This window comes from Arachis stenosperma, chromosome 8 (genome assembly GCF_014773155.1).
Source record: "Arachis stenosperma cultivar V10309 chromosome 8, arast.V10309.gnm1.PFL2, whole genome shotgun sequence".
Lineage (NCBI taxonomy): Eukaryota > Viridiplantae > Streptophyta > Magnoliopsida > Fabales > Fabaceae > Arachis > Arachis stenosperma.
In genome coordinates, this window is record NC_080384.1 from 20,802,268 (window position 1) to 20,826,130 (window position 23,863).

Sequence of the window (23,863 nt, forward strand, 5' to 3'; positions counted from 1 at the left end):
TAGAAATATTTGATAACTAAAAATATTTAGCCAAAATTAATTAAAACTTATTTTATTTAACATTTATAATCATTCATAAATGTTAAATAAAATAATTTTTAGTGTTTTTTTTGTCTTCTTAATATCGTTAATGATTATAATATGCTATTTAATATATATAATTAATGCTTTTATATGCAGTAATTAGTAATTATTACGGTAAAAAAATAAGGCACCTGAAAAGATACTAAATAAACATACTCATCTCATTACATAAAGTTAAAAATAAAAAGTTTTGACTACTTTTAGTCCCAAATTTTTTCCAAAGAAGAATGTGTTAAGACATAAGAGAGAGAAACTAAAGGAAAGCAGGGAAAGGAAAACAGTGAAGGCAGGGGTGGGGATACTACGCTACACTAACAAATTTTTCTACCACACCCCACAGCCACAGGGGAGAACATCGACTCTTGTTGTCATCTTCTTCTTCTTCTTCTACAATTCGCATCCGTACAACACCACACAAACATATGAGAGGTTAATAATATATGTTTTCCATACCTTAATACCTATATGCCCCAACTTTGGTTGCAATTCACAAAAGGAGCAAACAAGGGTGTTAGCTTATTATATATATATCAACATCATCATATCTGACTTAGCTTAATTAATATATGTAAGCGTGTGGTCCATACCATAATCATAATCATTAGATTAGCAATCACTTCACTTTCCTTGCTTAGGGTTTTTATAAACTGTGTATCGTAGACCTTCCTTTCATTTAATTTCCCGTGAATCTAGCTACCACAACGTAGGGATCCTGCGTATTAATTAGAGAGAGAAAGAGTGAGTGTTTCTAAATGGAGGAATACACTAATAATAGCAACAATAATCAAAGCCCAAGTTCAAGTTCAAGGGCAAGTTTCTTGTACTCTTCCTTTGGTGTTGGTGCTGCTACTTCTTCAAGCATACCCCATCACCTTCCAATTAACACCTTTCATCTTCTTCATCATCATCAATCTGAAGCTGCTGCTGGATCCGATCACTGCTTTCAATCCCATCAAGTACCATCCGTCAAAACCGAACCCAGAAACTCCTCGCAGCAGATTTTCAACTATCCTCTCATGAGACCCAATGATCTTCATCATTCGAGCGACCAAGGAGGAACCCAAAACTCCAACGATGATGTTGAAGCCATCAAAGCCAAAATCATCGCCCATCCTCACTACTCTAATCTCTTACAAGCCTACATGGATTGCCAAAAGGTTCCGATAGATCCCAATATTCATTTATTATATGCTACCTCCGTACATATATTACAACTTAATTAATTTCTCTACAATAATCTTGGTTAGGTAGGAGCTCCGCCGGAAGTGGTGGCGCGTTTAAGCGCGGCTCGGCAGGAATTCGAGGCACGGCAGCGCTCTATGGTTGGTTCCACCAGGGAAGCTTGCGGCAAGGACCCTGAACTTGACCAATTCATGGTGGGGGCTTTTGTTTTGTTAATTTATTAATTATATCATATGAACAAATTTGGGAATTTGAAATAGTTTCTAACTTTTTCTGAGTGAAAATTCAGATACAATCGATTTCACATGAAATTAACTGCACTTGAATTTTCACCTTCTACGTGAGCTGAAATTACAATTAATTAATTAATTAATTATTGTAACAGGAGGCATACTATGATATGCTTGTGAAGTACCGAGAGGAACTTTCAAGGCCTATACAAGAGGCTATGGACTTCATGCGCAGGATTGAAACTCAGCTTAATATGCTTTCCAGTGGACCCCTTCGCATCTTCTCTGGTTCGTACTCTCCCTCCATATATTCCTCTCCCTCTCTTTCTCTCTCTCACAGTGATCATCAACATGCTCATTACACTATTCACAAGCTAAACTAATTATAATTATCTAAACAATTACTAATAATGGGTGTAATAATTATTATTATATGAGTTATGACACTGCACTAAAATGTTGGTCCCTATTGTCAGGGATAATTTGACCATAAGTTTCACTTTACCGTCAGATCTCAGAGGGAACCAATATTCATTGACCACAGAACCCTAACAAACCTAGCACCATACCTAATCTTGGAGCCTAAGCCTACTGATCGATAAGCTATCCCTTTTGTGTTTTTACTAATCTTGGAGTAATGACAAAATGATTCTTCTAATTAAGGTTGTCCTCCTGCTAATACATCTTAATTATAAGTTTACAAGTATGCTTTTATTAGCATCATTAGTGATTATTATTATATTATTTCTCTAAGTATAAATTGCACATGCACACACCCTTCATCATTATTATTTAGTGCAGAAAATTGGACTCTGTTGTCTTGCAATAAATAAAGCAAATTGAAATAGTATTCTAATCACATTAATTTTCTTCTTTTGGGAGAGAAACAAGTAACTAGCAGTAATACTAATACATTGGATGCTGTTCCAATCACCCAATTCCCCAAGAATACTGTAGGTTTGTTAAGTTTTTCAGATGTTCAGTGAACGTAATGTAATACTCCCATAAAGCCAGAAGTGACCCCTCTGACCGTCTCATTTTCTGTGTTTATTTCGCTCCACGAGGCCCACTAATTACGCCTGTTACAGTACATTTCAGGAGAAGATTGTATATTCTTAATGGTATACGAGGTTTTTTTTTTACTATATTTTGAACAGTAAAATATATTTTTAATTATTAATTGTTGGTGAAAATTTAGCATTTTTTTAATCTATTATATAAATATTTGTATAAATTATGCTACATTTACATACATAGATTTCTTAGCTAACAAGTGATATTATATAAAGAGAAATGCTACTACTACAGCCTAGAAGACTTAATTTGATGGAGGTTTTTTCTATCTAACAAACAGCATTAATTATGCAACTACCCGGCGTCTGAAAGCATAGTCAATTTTGATTAAGGTGAAAATTCAAGTGCAGTAGACTTTATGTGAAGTTAATAGTTGAGAATCGTTAGATGAAAATTTAGTCAAATCAGTCAACGGCTCTCAGCTATTAACTTCAGGTAAAGTCGCGACTGTACCTGAGTTTCTACCTTCACTTAATAGTGGTGATGATACTGTCCAGTAAGCATATAGTTGTTAACTTGTTATGTGATCTAAATTACTATAATGTCCTCATGCTGATATGTAAGACTTTATTTTCAAATATTCCAATAAATTAAATATGCAGTTGGAATGTTGATGATTGAACAGATGATAAATGTGAAGGAGTGGGTTCATCGGAAGAGGATCAACAAGAAAACAGTGGCGGGGAAGAAGAATCAGAAGTAGCGCCGGAGATTGATCCTCGGGCAGAAGACCGTGAACTGAAGAACCACTTGCTTAGAAAGTACAGCGGCTACTTAAGCAGCCTGAAGCAAGAACTGTCAAAGAAGAAGAAGAAAGGAAAACTCCCAAAAGATGCCAGGCAAAAGCTACTTACCTGGTGGGAGCTACATTACAAATGGCCTTATCCTTCGGTATGCATTTAAATTTATGTCATGCATGTTATAAATTACAATAGTAACTCAAGTGCAGTTAATTTCATGTGAAGTTGATAGTTAAAAATTATTAATAAATTGTTATTTATCGATTGTTATTTATCAACTTCACATGAAGTTATCTGTAACTTTATTAGTAATTTCATACTATTGGATAAAATCTTATATCATTAAAAAATCATTAATAGCTATTTAATAGCTACAAATCATAAAAGTTATTGTCTCTAACACTCCTCATACATGTCTTTATTAATTTATGTATGTATAGGAATCAGAGAAGGTAGCATTGGCAGAATCAACAGGACTGGATCAGAAGCAAATAAACAACTGGTTCATAAATCAAAGGAAGAGACACTGGAAACCATCTGAAGACATGCAATTCATGGTCATGGATGGACTCCATCCGCATAATAATCATCAGAACGCATCTCCTCTCTACATGGATTCCCATTATGTTATGCCTGATGGACATTACCGCTTACCACCATAATTAACTCAATTCTCGTATATATAATACAATGTAGCCAGCTATCTGGCACAAAGAATGAGATATGGTTGCTGCTTTAACGAGTGCGTTTTGAGAGTACTTGAATTCCAATGTTTGCCTCATAGTCTTCTACTATTTTCTCTTCTTCTTTCTTTTCTCTCCCTTATTATTTGTTTATTTATTTATCTATCAAGTATCAAGGAGTGCTATAGTAATTAATTTTCCTTTAGTGTACGTTCGTGGCGTTGTGATTTTCTTTATTTGATCCTTTTATTTCATCAAATATGGTTTTTCTTCCGGTCTGTAATTTTGATGTGTGATGCTGTATGTATGTATGAATGCAGGAGGACTCATTTGCCTTGTGGAACTTCTGTAACATACTGATGAAGTGTATATAATAATGAACAAATTGTTTATTTCATTATGATATTGAACCTATTGTTAGTAATCTTGATCAGTGACTTGAACAGCAAGAAAGCAAAGTTTGTAGAGGACAAGAAACTAATGAGAGCAGAGAAATTGTAAGGTGGAAACAAGGTGGAAACTCAGGTGCAGTCGACTTCACGTGAAGTTAATACCGAATAGTCATTAGATGATTTAACTAAATTATCATCTAAGAGTTCTCAGCTATCAACTTTACGTGAAGTCGACTTCACCTTCATTTTCACCATTATATATATACACTATAGTGATGCTGCCATCAAAACAGAAAAGCAAAACTACTCTAAGGAGCATATGTTTTTATCTTTGTATGATTAATTAAAGTAGTCTAATTTAATATAAATTAGTTTCATTTATAATTGTGTATTTATTTTTTTTAGATTTTTTTAAAAATAAAAAGTGCATTCTTGACTTAGCTAATCAATATGAATTTTTTACTATTTTTACCATAATAAAATTATTAATCTCGTTAAGATTGATGACTCAAATAACGTCTTGGCATCGCTAACTAACACTACCTATATTAAGAGCTTAACCAACTAGTCAGTTACAAAGTACTTTCCGCTATTATTACACTGTGTTGACTCTATTTTTCTTTTATAATTATTACACTTCCCTCAAGACCTGTATATGGTGTTTCAGTGTTTCGTTAGTTCTAAACCTTTCTTAGGGATCAAGAAATTATTTAAATAGTATTGTTAGATATTTTTTTTAAAAAAATTTAAGTTTCAATTAAAAATCTCTTCAATTATTTTTTAAAATAACTCAACCAAGTCTTCTTCTCCATTATCTTTCATATTCTTTTTAATTTTATTATTTTCTCTTTTTTTCCTCTACGTTTCTTTTTATCTTTTCTTTGTGTTTTCCCTTTTCTTTTCCATATTTATTATTCATATTTTTTCAGTTATATCATTCACTCATTGTATGTATTGCATACAGAACTTGTTAGGCCTCCAACAATAACTTGAATTTTATAATGTCACCTTAACATCTGAACTCTCACATAAACCCTAGGCTTATTATTATTTGCCAACGAGCGATTCCGGACTAAATTACGTATAGTAACTATATGCTTCAAAATCTATGAATCTATAATTACTTATCTAAAACGAAATCTATTAATCACATCCACAAATTAACTTGAATTGATTGAGTAATTAATTTATTAATCTATTTAAATAAGTATTAGATTCTCGACTTCTGCTATAATTACAATAGATTAATTTTTTATCTTAAGACTTAGAAATATCATAAAAAAATATGAATGAATAAATAAATCACTTACACGCAATAATTTTCATCCTACAAACCAAACAAACAAACCTCTCAGTCCCCAAAAAGGTACTGTAAAGTGTTTTACTGTACTTCTTCAAGATACGTTGAGAATATTTTTACAACAAAAAATATTATTGGTATATTAAAATCAGTTGTTAAAATCAATTTCTAGTGTATTTATGTATAAATATATAAATTTTGAGAAATTAGTAAATAATTAGTTAATAAATTAATTATTAATAAAATAAATTAGAAAATAGAATTTTATGATTTAGTGACATAGAACTAAAGAATTTTGACACTTATTTTAAAGATTTTGGTCCAAAACTGAACCAACAGACTAAATCGATTGGATTGAACCAAACCGGGCACATGGCCCAACATATAAGAAACCAAATTCAGCCTCCTTTTCCTTCATTTCACTTGAATCACGTTGAGGAGCAGCAGCAAACCTCAAACCCTAACTCCTCTTTCAACTCAAATTTCAATTATACATAACTTTTAATCCGAAACTCCGATTGATGAGCCATCAGCGGCCACACGTTTGTCTCGAAATTCTCTACAAAATTCACTCAATTATTTGGTAAGAAACTTGATTTTTCTTTGCCAAATATTCTCATCTCAGTTTCGAAATTTGTTGAGATTAGGTGTTGAGAATTTGTTGAATTTTGGTGTTTAGGAACAAATTAGCTTTGTGAATTTTCTGGATTCTGTTCCAATTTCACGTTGGTAAGGTGAGAAACATTTAATCCTTTTCAAGTTATCTAATTAGTGAACCGTATGACAATTTTAGTGTTATTTTATGAAATTAGTTTGGATTGTGTACTTTGGAAACAAATTGGTGGTGCTGGAGACTTGGTATTGGACTCTGGGGAGTCGGAGACCCATTTGATGAGACTTTGAAAACTTGGGTGTCGTGCAACGGTGACAAATTGTGACATTCTGGGTTTTATGAGAAATCGGCTAAGGTATGATTTTGGCTTCTCGTATTTAATATGTAATGTTCTGTGAAAACTTAAGCTAGACGACCTAGGATAAGCTGGATTGATAATGTTGGATTTGATTACAGGTAGTTTAGTTGACAATGTGCGTTTGATTTGTTGAGGCATGATAATTCATTGGTTTTGTGAATGAATATAGTTGATGATGATGGAAAGATGATATTTGAAGTGTATGATGATGTAGGTATTGATGAGTATGTATATTGTTATATTGAACTTGAATTTTTGATATGATCATGATGATGTATATTAAAGATGTTGTGTTAAACAAGGCTGTTGGATTGAAAACTTGATGGATATGGTAAATTAGTGTATTGAGGAATGGTGTGGTGTAGTTGAGTCTGATTTTGAGCCACTATGGTAAGATTTAGTAAGTTTTAAAGGGGTTGGGGTTGAAATATTTTGAAATTTGAGGTTTGGCAAAATTCTGCATAATCTATTTTCTGGCAGCAGATTTGGATACTTTTTGGGAACGATCTAACATCACAATTGGATGAAATTAACTTTTCTTTAATCTCTGTGATGTGTAGATCAATCCTACAAAATTTGGTTAAACTTTAACGGTTGGATTAGGAAATATAAAGTTTTGAAGTTTGTTACTTTAAAACTGATTTTCTGCTGCTGCATAATCAAACCAGCAACTTTCCAAGCTTATATCTTCCAATCTTGACCATAATTTTGAGTGGGACTAAAATAAAATTGTTACTGGGACTATTTTCTTATTTGTGTAGAAGTTTCATACTTTTATAAATTGTTTTGAACAAGTTGTGCTTATTTTAAAAATAGAGCTCTTAGATGTTTTCACAGCGAAACCATTTTTTAAAAGGAAACTTGTAATCGGTATAACTATCTCCAGAAAAATGATTTTTCGATAGAACTTTGACTGATTTAAAGCTTTATAAGTCTATTTTATTTCTGAAAAATTTTAGATATATCAAGTAAAAATATGATTTTTGGTAAATTTTCTAAGAACAGGATAGTTTGCTGTCTCAGTGCATGTCTTTCAAATTTGAAACCAATTTTTGCAAGAGAAAATGACTTTCTTTTTTATTTATTCAACTTAACTATTTTATATGGATTCGGATTTTTAGAATACTTCTGTTTTGAATCTAGAGACAGAGAATTAGGCTTATAATCTTCTATGAACGGATTTTTGGATAAAATAAAGTATGCAAAAATAATGATGATGTTATGAATGATGCCAAAATTGATAATCAATGCCTGATAATTAATGAATGAATGAATATGATAAAAGAAGTCGAAATAAAATTGTTGTTGATGAGTTATAATTGATAATATGAATTAAGATTGAATGAATATATGTTTGAGATTCCTGGATAGTAGCAAGGATTGTGATTTGTCCCACATGCTCCGGTCAATGTTTGAGATACCTGGGTAATAGCAAGGATTGTGGTTCGTTTTGCTTGCTCCAGGTCAGTGATTGTGATGCCTGGGTTATAGCAGCGGTAGTGGATTATTCCGCTTGTTCTAAGTTGAGCTTTTAAACACCCGACTGGGTAGTAGCCACGGTAGTGGTTATTCCACTGGCTCTGGGTTAAGCGAGTAGTAGTAAGGGGGTTGTAGCTCAAACCCACTTGCTCTGCATGGGTATTTCAATCCATGGTTAGCTATCAAAACGTGTTGGGTTGGCTATATATCTGACATATGATATCATTAGTCATAGGAAAGGCATGCATCATATGCATTTGTATGTTTTGTTTGCTTATGCATTAATTGGGTTTGCCTACGTGATTATTTTACTTACTTGATAAATTGTTACCTGTTGTATTTGAATTCTACTTGTATTTGCCTTTGCTTGTATTGTTTATCTGTGCACTGGTGAATGTAAGGTTAGAAGAGGTAGGAGGCGAATTGTAGAGTAAGTTTTGTGAGACAGCAAGTGGATTGTAAATTGAGGAATTAGGTTAGGATTGAATTAGAACCTTAAGAACCTTAGATATCTACCCCCTGATTATGGTTTACAATTTATTACCTTTAAGATTTATGATTTGAGTGTCGGAGTCCTAGGATTGCCTCTGCCTTTTTCGGGACCTTATTTATTATATACGTGGGCTCCTTAACCATACTGAGAACCCTGATTCTCTTCTCATACGATATTGTTATTTTTCAGATGCAGGTCGAGATGTACCTCGGTGAGCGTCTGGAGTTCCTTCTGCAAGCGAAGTTGGTTATTCTGGGATTACTGTATTTTTGTTTTATGCTTTGTATATATGTATATAGATTCTCTACCATTGTATTTTTGTATTTTATCCCTCTTAAAGGTTTTATAACGTGCTTTGACAATGAAAGAAACTAGACAATTAAAGGTACTCCTAAAATTGCTTAAGATTTTAATACATATTCCTAGATGATTCATATATTATTAGTATAGTTTAATTTGTATATGGATCTATTTATCACATTTTACTTGTGTCATGGTTGAGAAATGACAAATGTCTTATTATTTGGTTTGATAAATTTGGTTATGTATTGGCGGAGAAATAAGTAGTGAAATGGTTGTTTTTGTTGGAACCGTTGACGGTGAAAATATCCAAGTTTTAGGGGAGGTTCTTCCAAAATTTTTTAAACATTTTGGATAAAAGTTAATGGAAAAAATTATAATTAGTGTTATATCTTGTTTCTAATTTTTTTTTCGGTCTTTCTTATTTACAGGAGTGCTAAAATGGTGACAACATGCTACCTTGAAGCCTCAAGAATATTTTGATTCATAGAGACACTAATCTATGTTAGACTTTTAACTTTTGGTTGAACTTGTGCAAGAAATATAACTTGTAGAACTAATCAATGTATTCACTAATGTTATTTTATTTTAAAACAATTTTAGTTAAATGAAACATGTTTGAATTATGTATGTTTTTACATATTATATAAATATTGACTTGCTCAGTAAAATAGTTAATATATCAGTTAATTAAAAAATAATTTGATAAATTATGCATGAAATTTGTATTAAAAAATTATTACCAAAATAATTATTTTTCTTTTGTAACTAAAGAAAAAAATTTTGCAAAATCAAGTTACATTTTGTAACAAAATTTTATGATAGAAAAAGATATATTGTCACCAAAAATATTTTGATGAACATCAAAATTTGTTATTACTTTTGTAACGACTTTTAGTTTTTTGTAACAGAAAAATTTGTTACAGAATATTATTTTGAATTGCAACAGTTCCATTTTTTGTTACAAAATTTTTTTCTAACAGGACATACTACAACGACCCCTTTTTTGTTACAAAATCTTTTTGTTTCAAAATTTTGATCTTTTGTAACAATTTTTTTTGTTACAAATATTACTTTTTCTTGTAGTGGACGCGACCAACCTTTTCGGGTTGGGTATCTCGCGTACGCGAGCATGGAAAACTGCACGCTCACGCATACGCATGGTCCCTGTTTCAGCAAACACAAATTTTGTGTTTTAAAGCTTAATTTTGAACTTCTAAACCTCTATTTTCATCCTTTTAGCCTTAGATCTTAATAGTATGCCTAGTAATGAAATGAAGCTAGGAAAAGGTAGTAACTTGGGGGTGAAGTTAAGGTTGAAAAATAATGAATTATGTATAAAAAATACATGGAACTGAAGTATATGTGATGCTATGGCTGTAAACAATGATTGTGCAATTATTATGAATGATTATTAGTTTATGCACTCAATTATCTAAGATACGAGTTTCCTGGGTAAAGTACCATGGCTTGCCACCACGTGTTCTAGGTTGAGACTCGATACTCTATTGACCCTATGACGTAAGAGTGACTAGGCACTTATAAATTCTCGGGAATGGTACCCTCATTGAGCAATTATTATATATAAGAAAAAGTTATGCATAGACTCTTGGGGATGCGCGTCGGAGGACAGTCCAGGATTTAGCAGCCGGACTTGTCGGGTTGGTTTGATAACCGACAAATGAGACTCATCAACCATAGGACATGCATACATCATATGCATATTATTTAAATTGCTTGCTTGTGCATTAATTGGGAATGCCTAAGTGATTATAATATGCTATTTGTTATACTTGCTATCTGTATTACTTGTATTCTACTTGTATTTGCCATTGTCTGCTTGTTTGTCTGTGTGAATTCACTGGAATTGGAGGAACGGAGGAAAGGCAAAAAGATTAAGAGTTTTAGTTCGGTTTTGGTTAAGTTAGTACCTTAGTGGACTACCCGTTTATGGTTTCTGTTTTCATTCCTTAAGCTTTATAATCTGAGTGTCGGAGTCCTAGAATTGCCTCTGGCTTTCTCAGGACCTTATATCTTATATAGGTGGCACCTTTATTATGCTGAGAACCCCCGATTCTCATTCCATATGATTATTTTGTATTTTCAGATGTAGGTAGAGAGGCACCTCGTTAGGCGTTTGAAGCTCTGCAGCGAAGTGAATCTTTTGGGACTTTATTTTGGTGTATAGCTTATATATGATCATATGTATAGAGCTCTCCTTATAACTTGTTTTACTTTTGTATAGGAGAACTAGGGTTTTATATATGTATTTTGGGTTATGGGTTATATATATATGTATGTAAATATTCTTCGGCCAGCCTTAGTTTCGCAGGCTGAGTTAGGAGCTTGTTATTTTGTACTCTTGACCTTCTACACTTGTTTTTTTCGTACGCAAGTTACGTTATTTCTGAGCGTTGCGCTTTTAATTTCGTGCTTTTGTTTTACCTATTCTTCAAGGCTCTTAGTATACTACGTTCTTTCAATTATTATACATGTTATATTTTTTCTCTTAGAGGTCGTAATACCGCACTACCTCTATTTTATGACTTAAGCGTAAAGCTTTGTATGGTAGGGTGTTACATGAGTTAGGATAAAATTAGGGTTATAATTAAAAGGGATAAGGATATAATAGGTATTTTGATATAATTAGAAAATAGAGTAGTAATAAAATAAATATAATTATCTTTAAGAATACTATTTATTTACCAACTTATAAATTATTTTCAAATAAGTACTATAATCTAAAACTTAGAGATAATCAAATTAATTTTTCTTTGTTCAAAAAATAAATTCAAAATCTCAATATTCAAATTCAATCATATAAAATTCTCATTTTTTTAATTACTAAAACTTTAAATTTAAATAAAAAATACCAATTATTATGAAAATTATATGAGTTCTAATTAATTTTAAACTCAAAACCTCGTAACTTTGATTTAATTTCTTTTGGTAAAATAATTTTCTAAAAATAAAATCATAATTAAGTATAATATCAGTTTCTCTCTCTCTTTCTCTCTTTCTTTTTTTTTTCTTGTTTTGTTGCTATGTTCAATTTTATTGCTAAAAATATCAATGAATTAGTCTTTTTTGTTGCTGAAAATCATCACCGACATAAATTTGTTACTAATTATCACTGAACCTTGAATAATTTATTGCTAAAAATATCTCTGAACTATTTTTTTGTTGTTGAAAATCATTACTAAAGTAAATTTGTTACTAATTATATCATCATTGAACCTTGAATAATTTGTTATTAAGCTTAAATTTTCTATTTACATTGTGCTTGAATTGAACATAATTAATTGTGATCATATGTACACTTCAGACTAAAAGTTGTATTAATAGTTTATTTAGATAGATATGTCTTAGGATGTTGAACAATACTTATAAAAGTTGTTGCTGTAACTATAAAATTTAATATAAGTTTGTTACTCTGTTTATAATCTTATATAAATAATAAAGATAATGCATGGTAGAATCAATATTGTTTGAGCATAATAGAAGTTGCAATGTATTGTGAGATATTTTGATGATTAGCTAATATACTATTTGGAGTTTATCTAAAGGTAGATGAGGCAGGATAATTGATTTTTGTAACTTTATCTATGTTATGTTTCTAAAAACAAGTAGAGATAACATATTTAAATAGCTATTAGGTGAGAAAAGAAAAAAAAGTAAATATTTAATCCGGTTTTTGGCCATTTTCATAAAGGATAAAGCGATTTTTGTCCAAAAAAAAAGAGATAAGAATCACTTTGTCTTTCATAAAAATAGACGAGTACCGAATTGGATGTTTACTCAAAAAAAAAAAAAAAAGGGGAAGAGGGGAGAGGTGAGCCGAAAGTGTGGAGCAAAGAGAGTCAAAGAGAGTGCTTCCACCAAATCCTACATCATTTCACTTCACTTTCATCATACAATTTCATAAGTTTGAGCACAACAAAGAAGATAATGAGAGTGAAGGAGGACAACCGAGAGATTGAGATTGAGAGATCATCAATTTTTAACTTTCATCAAGCTTTCTTCACCAAGAACGCCACTTCAATGACACCACCTTCATAAGATCTCAAGAAGCCTAAGCCTTCTCCTCATCATCTTCTCTTCTTACCATTCAAAAAAAAAAAAAAAAATCAGCAACTTAATCAACCATTCACATCTCTTCCAAGATCATCAAGCCATCCAAAAATCCAAGCTCAAAAGGGCTTTCTTTGGCCAAAAGAGAGAGCTATAATCAACTTTTAAAGAGAGTGTTACTAAAGAATAAGGACTAGGCTAGATATATGGTAACCTCTTGCTCATGATTATGTTGCTAAATGTTTGATGATGATTATGATTCTGGTGTGCATGATCGTGTAAAAGTTTATATGTTGCTGCCGTTGTTGTTTGATTATAATGTAAATGTTTGATGTGAAGTTCTATGATAATCATGATGAAATATGTGCTTGTTTGATGATATGAAGTTGTTGAATTTCTGTTCTTATTATGCAAATTTTATATATGAATATGTATGTGTATGTGTATGTGTATAAGTTTGAGTATGTGGCATGTGAGTAATGAAAAAAGTGAGCTGAACTTTTGGGGCTGTAACAACAATTGTATCAAGTTTAAATAACTAAAAGAAGGTTAGAATCATGAATTAGAGGAACTTAGTAGTTTAGGAGACTAAACTTGATATGTAGGGTCCGAATCTTATGTTGCAGAATCTGTTGCAAACAATTCCAAATAAAATTTCTACTAATTAATATATATGAAGCTAAAAAAATTGTTTTCAGCTTAGGTTTAAGGAAGTTAAGATAGGGAAATTGAACTGATGGTTTAGATATTAGAGAGTAGATCACAATATTCAATAGCAAAAATTGAACAACATGCTATTAAATACAGAGAATTTAAAGGCTACTACTAAAAAGAGAAAAGAGAGTAGCAACAGATTATTGAATCCTTGCATAAGGATCTCAACACCAGTAACTCAAAGATGGATTAGTTTAGTCATTAATTCAACAATTTGATTAAATATGTGAGGACAATAGGTCCTAATAGTTCTCGATCAAGTGTCCTCTAACTCCTCCTTTTTACATTTTCAAGCTCCCAAAAAATACATCTGATCTCCAAGAAGAAAACTCCCATCTATCATACGGCCACTAAGATAGCCACAGAGTTTTTAAATGGAGGATGATTCACAATCTCGATGACTCAAATAAGGACTATTTAGACGAGTACGAGTAAAGTTATTTACTTTGCTTTGAATATTTTGTAGTATTAGTGGATTGGAATTTAGAAGAATATAAGTATGAATTTAGTTATTCATCTTGTCTTAAATATTTATATTAGAGGATTATTTATTATTTTGATAAATTTGTAAATTCATTATCGAATATTTAGTATAAATTTTATTTTTATATTTAAAAATTTATTTGTCTCGTTATCTAATATTTAGTATAAATTTTATTTCTATGTTTAAAAGTTTATTTGCACTAATTATCTACTATTTTTCAAATGAAAAAGTAATTAAAAAATATGGCTATTAAAATCGATGACATCCTTGTCGTTTTTTAAATTTAAAATAAAAAAATCGACAATATACTTGTAGGTATTTTAATATAATTAAATTGATAGCTATTTTGTTGTCAATTTTAATGTATTAAATATCGACAGATGCATTGTCAATTTTATTTAACATTATCAACGATAAATTTGTTGATCTTACTAAATAGGTAAAAATCTTTAAAATTGTCAATTTTATTAAAAATTTATCAAAGGTCCAATAAGCTGTCGATTTTATTAGAATTTTAAAAATAATTACATTATTATTGTCAATTTTTAATATTATCAATAATTTTACCATTAATTTGGTCGTTAATTTTAACAGTATTTTTTCCAGTGCAATTAGCAAAGGCTAATTACATTGGCCTAATTTTATAACTTTTCAACCGCAACTGAAATTCCATTACTTTTATGTACTTTGGATGTTTTCTTGTGGTAACTACTGAAACTTTATCAATAGTAAATATGAAATCAAAGACAAAATTCTAATACGTGTTTAAGTTAGTAAAATTCTAGTTCACTAGGATCATAACATAATTAGGACTACGAGTTTTGAATACATTCAACAATATTATGGCTTAGGATTGACAATGAATAAGATGTAATAGGATTTAGATTTCATCTTAATCTTATTTGTGAGTTTAAAATTTTTTAAAATTAAATATTATTTTATTTGTAAATTGAAAATTTTTAACCCAAAATTTACTTGTACTTAAAATTCTTCACTCAATTCTACCAATAAAAAATAATTATTTTTAATCAAATACAATATTTAATCATTTCATGTTTGATAAATATATTAATAAATAAAAAAATAAAAAATTAAATTTATATTAAAATTAAAAGCAACAAAATCATAATCAATTCATGTTAAAATTACAAACAATATAAATATCAATTCATCATCAAATCCTTGTTAATAATAGTTCTAATAATATACACTAATAAACTAAAAATGCGAATAAGTTGAATAGAGTTAATTCTAACTCCAAACTTTATTCTATCTACTTGCAGCTAGTAAAGTTATCAACCCTATTCAAATGAGTTAGTTCCACTTGAATATCCATAAATGAAATTAGGCTTGCCAAACCTAAATAATGGCCTAAACAAAACTCAGGAGTTAACTAATTAGTTTATACTAGAATTAAAATTAAATGAGCCTAACTCTATTTTAATAGTTTGTTGAAAATATCTCATACTTATAATTATCTAGAAATCATATATTTAAGAAATAGAAAATTTATAATAGTCTGTTATTAAAAGAAACTTTTGAGTCTATACGTAGTTAATTAAAATTGTATGTGTGAAACCTTGGCTTAAGATGGTTAAATTTTTTTTATATTGATTAAATATATGTGTAATATATGGATATTGAAAGATTAGGTGTTTTTTTTATATGGTGTTTTATTTAAATTGGACGGTCCGATTTGTTTAAAGAAAAAAATAAACTATAAATTAGAGGGTCCGATTTATTTGGAGAAAAAAATAAACTACAAACCGAAAAGTTCGATTTGTATTTTTTATTTTTTATTTTTTAAAATAAATATCGGATGGTCCGATTTTAACATTAAATTTTTTTTTATTTTTAAAAGCACAAATCAGACCGTTCAATTTGTGATGGTTGATTTAAAAAATGAAACAAATCAGAGACACCGATTTATTCAAACCATAAAAGAATAAAACTCATCTCTTCTCACATCATTGTGAAATACACTCCTTTCTCTCACACAAAAAATAATAAGCGGCTTAAGATGAATGCTTTTTAGAGGTGCGTGGTGTGCTCAATCAAACATGGAAAGGCTACCTAATCGTTGTTGTCATATAAATTGTCAAGTTGTTTAATTTAATTTGGATCATCCAATAGAAAGAACGCGTAGCTAGTTAACTAGTTGATTAATCATGATTATCATTCTAATGTTTTTTGTTCGATCGCCGCTGATTCTGATTGGGTGGACGCCGCCGACACATACAAACAATTGGTGCGCACCACATACAGTTTCGATAATGACAAGAATACATGATTAGAGCTTGATCAAACACTATTAATACTATATGTTTATAATCATCATGAATAATAATAAACATTTTGATGAAATCAATCATAATATAAATCTTCCAAGATAAGCCCAGCACGCGTGCGGAAAAAAACGTACAGTACTCACTAGTCTTGATGATAATAATAATTATTATTATTTAAAAAAAATTGTCTTTTTGCACTCGTTAGTCGCTTTTGCTGAATCAGTTTTTTTTTGGTGGACAAACGGGGTCAAAAAACTCCAAGGAAAAAGCAGAAGAGAAAAAACAACTAAGACTCTCTAAGTCTAAAAATTTCAAAACAATCCAAACTCAAAGCATAACAAATATTTAAAGGAGGGGCATTATAGATATGCAAGCCAAAAGGGAGCTCTTGTCCCTTGTTTGCTAGAAGATCAGCTGGAGAATTTGTTATTTCTTGTTTTCTATTTTGATTTAAAAAGACAATTTATTATAAAAAAGATATAAGTAGACAATAAAAATATTAAATAATGTGAACAATAAAGATATCGAATGTTTATTTTATTAGGTGTAGTGTGTTTTGATTTGATCGGTGATTATTTATGTTATTCAAAAAATTTATTAATTATCTAGCATAATTCGCAAGCAAAATAGCCCCAAAAGAAGGAAGAAGATAGCAATTAACTAAACTAGCACTATCATGGTTATTATATTATTTGTTGTTTGTTTTCATGGATTTTAGATGTTGCAGCTCCTTTTGCAACCTCTTGTTCTCTTCTCTTAGTCTCTCACGCCACTTCTTCAATATCTCACACTCCGCTTCTGTTTGCTTCAATTTTGTCCTGCTTATATATATATGTTCATCACTTAATACTCAATTCAAATTTAAAACAGAAAAATCGAATTATTACTACCTTGCTCTCCTGTTCTGAAACCACACCTCCACTTGCCTCGCTCTCAAATTGAGCTTCTTTGCCAACTCTTGCTTTTGCTTCTGTAGATAATATATATGGTTAGAATATAATTTGTATCAATTAGCATTATTTAGCATATCTGAATATTTATTATATGATATTACGTTTTTTTATTATTACGATTCTCTTAGCACCTATAAATACTATTTTATATTGTATCATTCTAGACAACTTGAATACACTCAATAATACACAAATACTTTTTTCAGTTTAGTCTCTTGTTTCTAATATATATAATATCAAATAGAAATTAAGGAAAAAGGGTGGTGAGAAATCTATATATCAACAATTGAAGCATACCGGATTGAGAGTAGAGTGGTGTATGAAGCTATCCTCTAAGAGTGCAGATTGTTGTTTGGTGAGCCTAAGTTTCTTTCTGGGGTTACCATTCTTATTATTATTCTTCTTGTTTTCTTCTTCGTATAAGTCCAGAAAGAATTCTTGATCTCTCTCCCTCTTGATGCTAGACGATGAGTTGGAAAATGAAGAAACAACTGCGCTTTGAGAAGATCTAGAATCCTGTTCTGGTCCTAAAGTAAGAGATGGGTATGCCTTAATATTGCTGCATGGATCCTCCTCCTCCTTCTCCTTCTTCTGCCTGCAGTTTTCACCATGAACAAGACCAAGACCAAGACCAAGTCCAAGTTCTTGGTCATTGTTATTAGAGAAGGCCATCATCATATTCTGAGAATTAGGAAATGAATTCGAGCGAGCTGAGAAGTTTGTAGATTGCAATAATAATTAATGTGATGCAAGAATGGATGCAAATTAGAGCGGTTGTGGCAGAATTTATTATGATAGAGTGGTGGAGGGTTTGTGGGGTCACATTATTTATCTCTTTATTCACCAAGAAACGAAATAATTTATTCATGTTGGAATGGATTAAAGGGTCACTTTTGAACAATCATGTTGCACCGGATAAGTGCTCTAACATTTCCAAATGGTATAAATAGATAATAAAAATACTAAACAATGTGAATAATAGATATATCGGATGTTCATTTCACTAAGTGTATGTGCGGATGATTATTCTAATACTAAAATTTAGGTGAATAATTTGAAAATATAGTGTGTTTTTATTTGATTAATGGTTGTTTATGTTATTCAAAAAAATCATTGATTACTTAACATAATTTTTTCAAATACAAGTCTTAATACTTTAATATATAACGAAAAAAAATAATATAATAACTCGTAAAAAATATATATATAAAAATAAGATATAGTGTGAATTTTATAAAAAGCTTTTTATATATATTTTCAAATAATAATCATTCTCAATTTTTCATTTTGTTCCATCAAATTTTAGCTTGCTTGAGTAAAGCTAAATATGATCTAATTAATCTCAATTTCTATCTATCTATCTATATAGCCACCCTTAAACCAAAAAGTGTAGCAACTAGGAACCTGAATTACATCAAGACTAATAAACAAGACTTCAGTCAGATATTAAATAATACTGGTCTAGCAAGAACTACTCAATAATTTTATATAAATCTAATATTATTTTTTAAAATTAAAAGCTTATTATATTGTTGAGTTGGTATATTTATTTATAAAAAATATTATCGAAAAAATAGCATAGCTAACTATCACGGTTTTAGACACATTCCAATATTACCATGCTGACACTTGAACTCACTCAACTTCTTGAGTTAAGATCAAATTAACCTAACTTTCAATATTTAAAAAGAAAACTAAAAATATAAGAGTATATAAGACAAAAAAATTTTGGTGGAAATCACACACTTCATAACTTACGCACACAATACTAAAATTCTCACTCTTATTTATAGTCATCCACTTTAATGGATGACCATAATTAAATTTAATCGATAGTCTAGATCAAATATCTAAAACTTTTATTATAAATATCTAATCTATTATATTTTTTCAAATTATTTTATACTATTTTTTATATTTTTATATATATTCATACTTTTCTATCTAAAATACTCCATGACTTTTTAAAATTTTTTAAAAAAGTTTGAACATTTTAAAATGTTTTAAAATTATCCAAAATATTCTTAAACATTCTAAAATAACTATGCAAACACTATAAATATAACATCTTAAAATTTATGGTGACATAGCACATCAAAAGGAAAGAAAAACAAATTGGTGGTCTGAGTTGAAATTAAAGGCATCCCCGCACCCATAAAGGAAACAAGAGTGAAAAACGAAAGCAATATGTATCCAATAGTGGGAATGGGACATGTTTTTCAAGCTTTTAGTTACACATCTTATTCATTCATTTCAGTGTTTTGCACTCATAATTTCATTCCATCAGATAGTATTAGTCAGAAATGTCATCATGAATTCCACATTTTTTAATTCTTTTATAGGTTTAAATTATGAATTTACTTTTGATGTGCTAATAATAAAGCTTTTTACCTATAAATATAGCCGATCTTATATATATATGCCATTTTAACTTTTTTTTTTTTATGTTATTGTTGAAAGAATTATATAAATGTGATGATATATAATTAATAAGAATCTATTAATTTTTTTGGGTTAATAATAATAGATAAAAATACTGTTTTAACCATAACATTTAAACTAAATTCTAATTTTATCTCTAACATTTAAAACGTCATATTTTATTCTAAATATTTTATTTCGTCCTATTTTTATTTTTTTATTAAAATTAGTTTTTATCCAAAAAAATCCTTTTTTGTTTTTTTAATCATTTTTTTATTATTCTATTACTTTCCCTGTCAAATCACTACAATAATCACTATGACCACTACAATTATAATTTTTTCTGATGTTTAGAAGAAAATCATAATGGAAGGAAGAATATTTTCGGAACAAAAAAAATTAATTTTGACTAAAAAATTAAAGCAGGACGAAATAAAAAGTTTGGAATAAAATTGGGATAAAAATAAGACGATTCAAACATTAAAAATATCATTAGAATTTAGTTCAAATGTTAAGAATTAAAACAATACTTTTTTTTAATAAATATTTATTGATTTATTTTTCATTAGAAGGAAAAGTAGTTTTATTTACTTTAATTAGTTTAATATCTTTTTCAATAAATTATTTATTTATTATGTATTTTAGTGTACGCTTTATATATAATTTTAAATAAGTTAAATAACTTTTAGTATGATAAATTAGTAATTAACTAAGAATATTTGAAATTTTTTTTATAACTAACGTATTCGCACATATATATAATTAAAATGACAGAATATAATATCTAAACCGAAAATAAAGAAGAGGAGTACATAATATAATGCTTGGTGTTTTGAACTGTTTTGCTTTATCTTCGGAAACAAATGACAAAGTCTTATCATTTTTATGTACCACCAAATTCATTGCTAATCGATATCCATTATTTCAATCCAAGAGCAAGTTGCTTGTGAGCAATTTAAAGTCAACCTTGATTATCAGTGGTTTGTTTTCTTTTCTACTATATACATTATATAGTAATTAGTACAAAAGAGAGAGTCATATACAGCAATTTGAGGGTCAAGAATTATTTCGCTTCTAATAATCAAAGCTTTAGCTAGAATCTCTCAATGTCACAAGTTGCAGGAAAGACAACCATACATATATATGGACAAATAAATAAGTGTTTATACTGATTATGTTAATTAGACAAATATCTCTGAAATTAGTAAGTCGTTGTTAATCTATTATGACAGTTTAACAGTTAGTTAGTTTGTTTTTCTCTTTTTTTAATCAACTACAATCACATCTCTCACACCTCTCTTCTCTGAATAAATTATAACTCTGCAAAACCTTAAAGTACTCTTTTTCATTTTTTAATCAATAACAAAAATCCATTCACTCTTAATTTTCTCCCAATTCTCTCTTTTAACTCTACTTTCGGTTCCAATTCTCTCACATAGTATCAGAGTTTCGATTATGATCTATGAAAGATTTTACATCTTTTGTCAACTAACACTCCACTGTTCAAGCTTCACAGCTTCAATCAACAACAACAACAATGGCTTCAATTGTCAATTTTTCAGCAATAATAAAACTGGATGAAGACACCTTCAAGGTATGAAAACGCTAAGCACTAGCGTGCATCAAGGCAAATAGGTTGCAGAATCACATCGCCACGAGATCGTCAATTCTAAGAAAGTTCAACTCTGATCAGATCAAGTAGAAAACAGAATCTCTCCAAAATTCGAAGAATAGAAACAACGAGATGAGTGCCTGGTAGCATGGATGCTCTCTGCCATGACTGAAATCTTTGTTAATAAAGTAGTAGAATATGACTATGCGTTTAAGATGTGGAATACTCTAGAAGATTACTTTGTAGCGAGACTCAAGTCAAGGATAAGATCACTAAAAGTGCAGCTGAAGACAATCAAAAAGCATGAATCCACAATTTTTTAATACATTGGCGAGATAAATAAGGTAATTAACTCACTTTCAGCTCTTGGAGCTCCTTTCTCAAAAGAAGAATACTTCGAATGTGCTTTAGGAGGATCGGATGAAGAGTATAATGCGTTTACCATCATGAATAATGGAAGAATGGATCACATGACAGTCAGTGAATTTGAGTCACAGCTCCTAGCCCAAGAGAAAGTAAATAATAGGTTTAGAAAAGTAGATTTAACCATGGCTCATGCGAACTTGGTGTACAAAGAATCAGATGCAAGAAAAGAAGTTGAATACACAACACGAGATTCTTATGAGAACTACACAAGAAACTCATACAGAGGCCAAAGCAGCAAAAGGAGTAACAACAGAAGCTTCAGAGGAGGCAGATCGTGGTGACAAGGGAACAGACTTCAATGTCAGCTTTGTGGAAGAATTGGTCATACTATCTGACAGTGTTATCATAGATTCAACCAAAGTTACCAAAATCCACAACTTCAACATTCTAATCAGGTGTTTCCGCCACCAAATGGTGCTTTCCATTAACAAAACAACCAAACACAACTGTACTACCAGTGCACTCAACAACCAAACAGCCTGACCAAGCTCCTCAAGCTTTGCTGACAGTTCCAGCAAGCAACAGTGACACAGGATGGTATCCTGACTCTGGAGCATTTCACCACATCACTTTCGATCAAATGAACCTGATTAACAGTTCAAAATATGAGGGACCTGAACAAGTGTTTGGAGGTAATGAAAAAGGTATAAATATTGCTAACATTGGAAGGACTATCATGCATGCATCTATGTCAAACAAGTTTTTTAAACTCTAGAATTTGCTTCATGTCCCATCAATTTCAAAGAACTTAGTGAGTGTCTCTAAATTTACACTTGACAATAGAGTATTCTTTGAATCTGGCCTTATTTGTGTACTGTAAAATACCAAAAATTTAAGAAGATTCTGCTGCATGCAAGGCAGGCTAAAAAATAGACTATTTCATTTTAATAACATTCAAATACAAAGGCCAATATGAAAAATTGATAAAGTTCAAGATTTTCTTGCTGAAAAGGAAAAGAAAATTTGTGCTAATATTGTTGATATTGTGGTGCTTGCTGATAGTCTGAGAAAAAAAAAGAAGAGGAAAAGAAAAAGAATAACAACAACTCAACAAGAGAAAAAGAAGAAGTGATTAGCAGCTGCATCAGTAATAGCAGCAGTACTAATAGTTGTAATAATAATGGTCAAGTTAGTAGTACAGTTCAAAAAGCAAAAAATAGTCACAACTCAATAAAAGAAAAAGAAGAAGAATTTAGCAGTTGTAATAGCGATAGACAACACACTAGCAGTTGTAATAGTAGTAGTTAAGATAGTAATGCAAAAAATAATGTTCAAATTCATCATGATGTCATTCCCAATATAATAAAGTTGTTGCCAATATTGTTTCTTCTGTCTCTACTATCACTGCTAATATTGTCGATTCTAATGATGCTATTATCACTAACATACCTGAAATCAGTAGCAAGCCCTTAGGCAATCAAGAACCAAATTCCAAATTCAATAACACAAACACATTTGACCTTTGGCATCATAGACTAGGCCACCCCTCATACAACATTACCAAAATTGTTCTCACCAAGAATCAAATCCCATTTTGCCAAGAACACAGCAGCTCCAACACATACTGTGAACCATGCCTCATCAATAAAATTCATCCACTCCCTTTCTCAAAGTCACAAACTAAATACAACACACCCTTAGAACTAGTGTATTCTGATCTCTGGGGGCCTGCACCAACCATCAGCAGGTCAGGCTTCAAGTATTATATTTGCTTCATCGATGCCTTCATCAGATACACCTTCACCTACCTCCTCCAAACCAAATTAAAACCTTCACAGCTTTCTGTCAGTTTAAAACTATGATAGAGTCCAAATCAAACCATAAAATTAAAGCACTTCAAAAAGATAACGATGGAGAATACCTGTCCAAAGTGTTCACTTAATACCTTGGAGAACAAGGAATCTAGCATAGGCTTACTTGTCCTCAGACAGGCTAACAGAACGGCTGTGTAGAAAGAAAACACAGA

At 30.4% G+C, this 23,863-nt stretch overlaps 2 protein-coding genes across 2 annotated transcripts; one reads left to right on the forward strand and one right to left on the reverse strand.

Annotated features, from left to right (window-relative positions):
• The first annotated feature begins 689 nt into the window (after positions 1-689).
• LOC130944994 (homeotic protein knotted-1-like) lies at positions 690-4,368 on the forward strand. The gene is made up of 5 exons (XM_057873626.1): positions 690-1,241; positions 1,332-1,460; positions 1,652-1,784; positions 3,196-3,461; positions 3,751-4,368. Exons 1-5 carry the CDS (start codon positions 837-839, stop codon positions 3,970-3,972), a joined length of 1,155 nt encoding a protein of 384 aa, XP_057729609.1. The 5' UTR covers positions 690-836; the 3' UTR covers positions 3,973-4,368.
• Positions 4,369-16,630: 12,262 nt separating this feature from the next.
• On the reverse strand, positions 16,631-18,228 carry LOC130946365 (homeobox-leucine zipper protein HAT14-like). Its single transcript, XM_057875091.1, has 3 exons — positions 17,736-18,228; positions 17,376-17,455; positions 16,631-17,303 (listed from the first exon to the last, which is right to left on the reverse strand). The coding sequence occupies exons 1-3, from the start codon at positions 18,114-18,116 to the stop codon at positions 17,174-17,176; spliced, it is 591 nt and encodes a 196-aa protein (XP_057731074.1). The 5' UTR covers positions 18,117-18,228; the 3' UTR covers positions 16,631-17,173.
• Between the last annotated feature and the right edge of the window lie 5,635 nt (positions 18,229-23,863).